This window comes from Pelophylax lessonae (genome assembly GCF_965119305.1).
Source record: "Pelophylax lessonae genome assembly, chromosome: 1".
NCBI lineage: Eukaryota > Metazoa > Chordata > Amphibia > Anura > Ranidae > Pelophylax > Pelophylax lessonae.
The window spans coordinates 231,342,979-231,352,310 of record NC_138768.1 but is presented as its reverse complement, the minus strand read 5'-3'; the positions used below and the strand labels follow the sequence as shown (position 1 = coordinate 231,352,310).

The following is a 9,332-nucleotide window of genomic DNA, read 5'->3' as shown; positions in this document are numbered from 1 at the left end:
TTAGTAGTGTATTACGCTTTTTGTGGGGTCCCTCTGGTGACTCATGGAGTCTTTGGAGTACATTTCCCCACCTGATCCCCTCTCCGAGGCAGCGGGGCACTCTGGGTCCCAACCAAATATCCATGCACTGATGACGGTCCTGGAGTCCTTTACCGCTCATGTGGAAGCGGCTTGCGAGCGACGGGCTAGCAAAAGGCGCCTCCGCCTTCCCCTGCCTCATCAGATCCTGAATCTGATTCGACTTCCGCGTACCTGGGTCACCCTTCTGGGTCTGCGACCACGCGCCTGCAGTCTTCTGATAGTCAGGATGATTCCTCCACGTCTGCGACCAAGCACAAAAAGGCGCTTGTGGATGCTCTGATTGTATTTGTGCATGAGACCCTGAAGATGGAGGATGCAGCTGAAGCTGTGACGGAGGAGCAGGGACCCTTTGGCACTCGCAAGCCAGCCAGAATCCAAAAGGTGTTTCCTTTCCCTGCTTATTTTGACAGAATTGTTGCAAAAGAGTGGGGGTTCCTAAGCGCTTTACTAGGCGTTACCCCTTTGAGGAGTCCTTTCTTAAGAAGTGGACTGTCTCATCGGTGGTGGACCCTCCGGTTTCCGGATTAAACAAGGCAACCATGATTCCAGTTGAGGAGTCCTCGACCTTTAAGGATCCGACTGACCGGAAGGCGGAGGCCCGCACTATGTACACCTTAGCTGGTTCGGCGATGGGGCCGGTGTTTACCATTGCCCTTGTGTCGCAAAGTCTGACCTAGTGGGCTAAACGCCTACGCTGTGACCTGGAGGGAGAACAGCTCCCCCCCGCCTTTTGCTAAGCTGGTGGACCAGCTGGTCCAGGGGCTGCAGTTTATCAGTGATGCCTCTTTGGATGTGGCTCCTCTGATTGCTCGCCTCTCTGTTTTGGTGGTGGTCCTTCGGCTTGTCTTATGGCTTAAATGCTGGTCTGCTGATCAGATTCTCAAAAAAGGCCTTGACTGATCTTCCCTTTCAGGGAGATTGCCTGTTTGGAGCTACCCTGGATGACCTCATTAAAGGTCTCACGGGGGGGGAACCTCATTGTACACCTGGACCTTCCTTCTGGGCTCATAAATTTTTTTCGTCCCTCAGGGGCGACTGACAAGGGCTCAAGCCTTTTAGGACCTCCTCTGGCGGATCCAAACGAACCTGGTCTGGCAAGCCGAGAGCGGGCTTCTCCAGACCTGCGGACAGGGCTCTTTCTTCATGAAGGTGCGCCCTCACCCTTATTGGGGGTGGAGAGACGTCTTTGCTGTTTTCTGTACCCGTGAACTTCCCTGGTACAAGACAAATAACTCCACAAAGTCATTCGGTCCGGGTCGAGTTTCGCTCTTATTCCCCGGCAAGGTTTTTTCCTTCCAACCTGTGCCTGTCTCTGGACCAGTTACAGGGTCTGTTTGGGGCGGTACAAGACCTGTTCCTTCAAGGGGTGATTTTCCCGGTTAGGACTTCGGAACATTTTCAGGGTTTTTACTCAAACCTGTTTACAGTCCCCAGGAAGGAAGGCAAAGTGCTTCCAATCTTGGACCTCAAAGAGCTTAACTGCTTTGTACAGAAGTCAGAATGGAGTCCATTTGAACGGTGGTGGCATCCCTGGGTCAGGGGGATTTCCTCGTCTCTATAGATATCAAGGATGCCTATCTTCTCATTCCAATATGTGCCAGTCACCAGCGTTTTCTCCGCTTTGCTGTAGGAGAGGAGCATTATCAGTTTGTGGCATTTACCCTTTGGTCTCGCCTCCGCTCTTCAGGTCTTCACAAAAGCGTTGGCTCCGGTGCTAGCCTTGCCTAGAACTGGGCTACTTGGATGATCTCCTTCTGCGAGCGGAGTCTTCTTCTGCTCTGGTGGAGAACCTGGAGATTACAATACGAACTCTGCGGGAATCTGAATTTTCAGAAGTCTGCCCTGGTTCCGTCCGCAAAGCTAGACTATTTGGGCCTGACTCTGGACTCCGCTGTAGCCAGAGTGCTTCTTCCTCTGGACAATCTCCAGAAATTGCGGGCTGCAATTCGTCTCCTGCTGTCCAACAGATGGTCATTCCTCTGGACTTGCATGCGGGTGCTGGGCATGATGGTATCTACCTTTTTTGAGGCGGTTCCGTTTGCACAGTTCCATACGAGGTCCCTGCAAAGGGAGATTCTGACCAAGTGGGACAAGATTCCGCAGTCTCTGGACAATCAGATCCAGCTAAGTCAGGGAACAAAGGAGTACCTGATATTGTGGCTTTGCTCTCTGGTGCTTCAGCTAGGAAAATCCTTCCTCCCCTTGTATTGGACAGTGGTCACCTCAGCAAGCGTCCAGATCCCCTGAGCAGGATGCTTGCTGAGTCCAGACTGCCAGTCAATGTTCTGGGACTCCGAGCGATCAGATTTTGTCTGGACCATTGGACGGATCATCTTCAGGGATGCGCATTCATTCGGACAATGCCACTGCCGTGGCTTATGTCAATTAACAAGGGGGCACAGGAGGTAGCAGGCATTCTAAGGTGGGCAGAACGGTTCGGTCCTGCCCTCTCCGCTGTACACATTCCCAGGGTGGAAAATTGGCAGGTGGATTACTTCAGTTGGCAGGCGCTGACCCAAGGGGAGTGGTCCCTTTATCCGGAGTTGTTTCATCAGCTGTGTCTCCCGTGGGGCACTCCTGAGGTGAATCTGTTGGCGTCTTGGCCCAACAGAAAGGTGCATAGATTTGTGGCTCGATCAAGGGATGCTGGTTGCTCCGTGGGGGTCAGTATCGTCTTGTATACGCCTTCCCTTCTCTCAAGCTTCTGTCCAGACTCCTACGCAATATCGAGACAAAAGAGATTCCCGTCATCTTAGTGGCCCCGAAATGGCCTCGCCGGGCTTGGTACGCTGCTCTGATGTGGCTGGTCGCCGACGTTCCTCTGAAGCTTCCTCTTCCTCTGCTGTCCCAAGGACCGATCTTCCATCATGATGTGCCGACTTGGCTGTTGAACGCCAGGTGCTAAAGGATAGAGGCTTGTCTGAGTCGGTGATTCCTACGTTGTTAAAATCTAGGAAATCTACTTCAAGGAATATTTACCAGTGTATGTGGAAGACGTACATTGCATGGTGAGTCTTTTGGGTTGCATCCTCATTAGTGGTTCGGATCTTAACCTTCCTTCAACGGTGGTGTTGAACAGAAGTTGGCCTTGAGTACCATCATGGGCCAGGTGTCGGCCTTGGTGGTCTTCTTCCAATGACCTTTGGCCACACACTTCCTGGTGTGTACCTTTCTTCAGGGTGTTCGGCATTTGGTCTCTCCAGTACGGGCTCCATTGCCGCCTTGGGGTCTCAATTTGGTGCTTTCGGTTCTACAGAAGCTTCCCTTTGAAAATATTCGGGATATTCCCTTGCTTATGCTGTCCAGAAGGTGGCCTTTTTGGTGGCTATCCCCTCTGCACGCAGAATGTCAGAACTGGCGGCGTTATCCTGTCGTTCACCCTATCCGGTGATTCACAAGGATAAAGTGGTGCTTCGTCCCCTGTCCGTCATTCCTTGCTAAGGTAGAGTCTGTCTTTCATTTGAATGAAGACCTTGTGTTGCCTTCCCTGTGTCCCAAGCCTAAACATCCAAAGGAAATTGCCTTGCATGCCTTGGATGTGGTCCGGGCAATTAAGGTGTACCTGGCAGCTACGGAGTCTTTTAGGAAGTCAGACTCTATTTGTGCTCAAGGATGAACCTCGCAAAGGGTTGTCAGCTTCCTCTGCGACCATTTCCAGATGGATCAGACAGATGGTGGTTCAGGCCTATTCCATCAGGGGTCAGGTTCCTCCTTTTACATGTCAAAGCACACTCTACTAGGGTGCTCACTGCTTCCTGGGCCTTCCGTCCTCAGGCGTTAGTGACGCAGGTTTGCAAGGTGGCCACCTGGTCGTCGGTGCACACTTTTACAAAGTTTTATAAAGTGGATGTATTGCCATCTGTGGATGCTTCCTATGGCGCAAGGTTTTGCAGGCTGCTGTTTTTTTTTTTTCAGGTGTGCTCCATTTGTTTTGGTTGAGCCCCTGTTGCCTGGTTGGTATGTTTTAGCCTTGGGGAATTTTTTGCTGTTTCCCATTCCTCATGTTTAACACTGCTTTGGGAAGTCCCAATGGTCAAGAATGACAGGAGCTGTGCCTGTCAATGAACGAAAGAGAAAATGGGATTTTTGACTTACCGTAAAATCCATTCCTCTATCGTTCATTGACGGACGCAGTCTCTGATGCATATCAGTACGGTTATACTGCCCCCTACAGGAGTAGGACACTAGGCAGAGAAAAAGTTCTGGCTGCACCTATGGGCAGTCCCAGGGGGTATACCCTCTCTATTCCTGCATAGAATGTCAGTTTTAATCTGCCTAGTTAGGAGTAATGACCTAGTTCCTTACTGGGATCTCTGGTCCTGGCAAAGTTTTTTTTTTTTTTTTTCTAGATAATTTTTTTTAGTTGGCTTTTTCTCTGGATTTTTTTCCTGTGAAATCTACAAGCAACTATGCCAGATCTGGGCAACAGGCTGGACGTAGAGATTCAGTGGTCACCCCAGACGGCCAGCGAGCACGCGCAGACCTTAGCTCTGGCTGGGTCAGCCACGACATGGTCCCACTGGACGGGAACTGGCCCGTGAGTTAAACGTCTCTCCAGGTTGCAAACGGCCAGTCTAGGCCCGAGTCGCAGCGTTCCTCTTTGGCCGACAGCCCCCCACTTCGGCAGAGAGGGGTTCTGTCAGGAGATGGCGTCCGCCTGTTCCGGTATGGTGAGTAAATGTTCCCCCCTTTTCCCCTGGTGGATTTTGGAGTGGACGTGGGCCCCTCCCTGAAACGGTCGGACCCTCACATTCCCTGGTTCCCTTCTGTCCTGTCACGCACCCCCTTCTTCTACCTGCCCCCCCACCTCACACTGGGGGCTATTGGGCCTACTCCCGGGGGCTGGGACCACGCTCCGGGCCGGATGTGGGGGGGGGGCACCCCCGGCGCCAGGCGATCAATTGTTCGGGGGGTGGGGGTCTCTACCTGTTCCTCCAGGGGCCCACCTGCTGATCAATGCAGGGCCATCATTTTCTCATAGCCCCATGTGCTGAGGAGATTGGTGGCCATCTTGGTACTCCCGGCAATGCCATTTTTCAGTGGTTCTCTTTATAACCTGGGCTGTTTCTCAGATCCTTCCTCCTTTGGATCGAGCTGCTGCGGACACATGCTGTGGTTGCCTGCTGCATCTGGGTACGTTGAGTCTGGCGGTCTCTTTCGCTCTCTCTGCTGGGGGTCTCCTGTGCAATTGCCTAACCATCGGGGGGCGTTGTAGCATGGTGGGACTTTAAAAAAAAAAAAAGTCACTTTTTTTCATTCTTTGCTGATGGGTTCCCCTGGTGCAACATGGACCCTACAGACATTGTGTCTTCACCTTGTGTCATTCTTTTGGCTCCGGACTGGCCTTGCCAAGCTTGGTACGCTGACCTGGTCAGGCTAGTCAGACTCTCCTTGGAGACGTCCTCTCAGGGAGGATATACTGTCTCAGGGGCCAATCTTCAATCATGATTTACGGTCGCTGGCTTTGACTGCTTGGCTGTTGAAAGCCAGGTGCTGAAGGACAGGGGGTTGTCTGCTTCAGTGATTCCCACTCTGGGAATCACTTATAGAATTTTGCCTATTTTTACAAAATTGTCGCAAGTGACCTAAAACGCAGTAGGCCGGTGCCTAAGGCTCCATTCACACCTGAGCGTATTGTTTTCGGGCATTTTTTCAGGCGTTTTACGGGCATTTTACGGCATTTTTCTTCAGGTGTTTTTGGAGGCAGGCATTGACATCTAAAAAAAACGCTGGTGATCAGCCCAAAAAGAAGCTCCTGTACTTTTTTCAGCTACAGGCGTTTTGCTTTAGGGGACAAAACGCTCAGATGTGAACAGGGGCCATTGAAATGAATTAGATTTTGATTGTTGGGCGTTTTGGATTTTCACAGATGAGCGTTTTATGAGCTGAAAAACGCTCAGGTGTGAACAGGGCCTAAGTGTTTCGCCGCCATCAGGCGTTAGTGATACAGGTTTTCAGGGGGGGGGCAGCACCTGATCGTTTGTGCACACTTTCACAAAATTTTATAAAGTGGATGTACTGGCATCTGCGGATGCTACTTTTGGCTGCAAGGTTTTGCAGGCTGCTGTTTGAGAGGACCTGATCCTCTTTGAGGGTGTATTGTTTTCAGGTGAACTCCAGTTGTTCCTGGTTTAGCTCCATGTTACCTGGTTGGCTAGGTTTAGCCTTTTGGGAATTTTTTTTTCTGCTGTTTTTTTTCCCCACACCTCATGTTTAACACTGCTTTGGGATGTCCCAATGGTTAGGAAGATTCTGGAGCTGTATCCATCAGTGCAGGAAAGAGAAAATCGGATTTTTCTTACCGTAAAATCCTGTTCTCTGATGTTCATTTATGGACACAGCACCCCTATTGAGTTAGCATATTTTTCTTCTGACACTGCTTGCAACAAAACTGAATGCCTATAGCAGAGTGTGGAAGTATATCCCCCAGGACTGCCCCAAAGGCGTGGAAAAGCTTTTTCCTGCCTAGTGTTCTACTCCTGTAGCATAACCCAATGGTTAAGAAGATTCTGGAGCGGTGTCCCTCTATGTGTGACCTCGTCTGCTCCGGGCGCACCCCCCAAGCCCGATCGGGCGAGGGGGGCGCCACGGCGTCGAAATCCGTGGCTGCTGAGCGGGAGGGGGTCGGCAGGACCGGACGCGCCTGATCGGGGGGCGGCCGCGCGGTCCCGCACCCCCCGGTTGCGGTCGCGGGAGTTGCAGGCGATGTGCGTGGGGTCGGGACCCCCTCGGGCGACGGCCTGGGAGAGGAGCGTGGCCGAAGGCCACCGTTTCCCCCGCGGGGCGCGCTCCTAGGGCGGACCCGCCGGCCGTCCAGCGGCGTCTATCCGGCCGTCTGGAAGCTGATTTGGGTTCTGGCAGACTCACCTGGCCCTCCATGGTGGAGGTCCGGTGGCCAGGAGGCGTGGCGCCTCCGACCGCGGGGGCCGCGGGGAACCGCCGCCTGGTCGGCGGGGCCGGCGCTCCTGTGGTGGGCGGGAGGGGGGCGAGGCGCCCTGGGCGGCCCGCAGCCGCTGGGGCCCGGGCGCGCTCTAACCTCCCCGCCGGGAGGCGGTGGGCCAACATCTGTCGCTTCGCGGCGTCGAGGGCTCCGAGAAACCACCCTCTCATATATCCGCAGCAGCAATTCCCTTCAACCCCCCTGCCCGACCGGAGTTCCAGGCGCGACCGGCCGAAAACCGGAATTTCGGTCCGCTCCCCTGGAACTCCCCGCCGGCCGCGGCCGTCAAATCCGTCCTCATCCGCCACTTCCGCGGGCCGCCGGCGGAAGATCGCACAAAGTCCTGACGGCCAGCTTGGGTTGCCCGGCCAGCATGGCGCGCTGCCGGAAAACGGCAAAGTCCCGCACCCGCCCGGCGACGCCGCTCACCCTTACGCGGGAGACGGCTCCTGCCTCGCAATGAACCTCAGAGAAAAGGATTTTACGGTAAGACAAAAAGTCAATTTTTAATTGGAGGCATACAAGATTTAGTTAATTGCCAGGTAATCACTACTGCAGTTTTCTTTAGTTTTGCTCTAATTTAAAATCCATTCACCAAGAAGATTTGCCCGCAGTGACTTTTTAATATAAATAAATTCTGTAATTTATGAATGCTTTCAGAAAAAGAAGCGTTTTTAATCGTTAATTTACTTTTTGCTAATTGAGAAAAAAATAAACAAAAGAGAAATCCAAATCACATTTTTACAGGTGCATCTCATAAAATTGGAATATGGTCAAAAAGTTAATTTATTTCAGTAATTCAATTCAAAAAGTGAAACTCATATTTTTACATAGATGTGTTACATAGATGTGATTTATATTTCAAGCATTTCTTTATTTTAATTTTGATGATTATGGCTTATAGCTAGTGAAAACCCAAAATTCAGTATCTCAGAAAATTAGAATAATAAGACCAATAAAAAAAAAAAAAATAGAAATGTTGGCTTACTGAAAGTATGTCCATGTACAGTATAGTATGCACTCAATACTTGGTCGGGGCTCCTTTTGCAAAAATTACTGCATCAATGCAGCCTGGCATGGAGGCGATCAGCCTGTGGCACTGCTGAGGTGTTCTGAAAGCCCAGGTTGCTATGATAGTGGCTTTCAGCTCATCTGCATTGTTGAGTCTGGTGTCTCTCATCTTCCTCCTGACCATACCCCACAGATTCTCTATAGGGTTTAGGTCAGGCGAGTTTGCTGGCCAATTAAGCACAGTGATACCATGATCATTAAACAAGGTATTGGTACTTTGGACAGGTACCAAGTCTTTCTAAAAAATTAAATCCACATCTATATAAACCTGGTCAGCAGAGGGAAGCATGAAGTGCTCTAGAGGGCTGTGCTGACTTTGGACTTGATAAAACACAGTGGAGCAGCACCAAGCAGGTGACATGGCTCCCCAAATCATCACTGATTGTGGAAACTTTACACTGGACACATGCAACTTGGATTCTGTGTCCCTTCACTCTTCATTCAGTCTCTGGGACCTTGATTTGCAAATTAAATGCAACATTTTCCACAGTCCATGATTATTTAGGGAGCCATGTGTTTTTTTTTAAGTCCAAAGTCAGCACAGTAAGAACTGATGTTGGTTTGACGCCAAAGGGTAGTCACACAAAATATTGCTTTGGTTTAGATTTTTCTTCTGTTCGCTCACGTTGCATTTTGTAAATTGCTAAAAATTTAAATTTTTAACATACACCTACACACCCACAAAATTATTATAGGCACATTTGCAACTCTGTATCATGCAGATTCTTCTCTTGACTATTGTTTTTCACCCTTATGTACTATTTTTCTTAGATATTTTCAGTGTCAACCAAAATATGGCTTATTTGCACCTGTACATAAAGTTACACGAATTGGATTTCCATCCACTACTCCAGCTAAATCCAAAACCACCATAAGAAAAGTACCCACAACACCTGCCACACCAGCCTCCCTGAAGCGCAGTCCAAGCGCATCTTCTATTAGCTCAATGAGCTCAATCTCCTCTTCTGTGAGCAACAAGCCAAGTCGCACTGGTTTGGTAAGTGGTTTTGTTTCTGTGTACTCAATCCAAAATGATATAAAAGGTTTTGGCTGAAGTTGGGCTACAAATTAGAGGTGCTGTATACTGTGCAAGAATTGCCCACTGTTTCAGTCCTCAGGATCTATTTAAACTTTTGTGGGGTGCCTTTGTGTAGGGGACAAAATAAAAAACATTCTCAATAAAAATTTTTTAATTTTTTTCATCAATTTAGGCCAATATGTATTCTGCTACATATTTTTG

General features: G+C 50.2%; 1 protein-coding gene across 1 annotated transcript in view; it reads left to right on the top strand.

Moving 5' to 3' along the window:
• LOC309544739 (uncharacterized protein) overlaps window positions 1-9,332 on the top strand; it is a 368,721-nt gene that overhangs the window by 36,579 nt on the left and 322,810 nt on the right. The window contains exon 4 of the mRNA XM_082243716.1: window positions 8,864-9,089. Coding sequence (XP_082099842.1) covers window positions 8,864-9,089 — 226 coding nt within the window. The remainder of the gene's footprint in view (window positions 1-8,863; window positions 9,090-9,332) is intronic.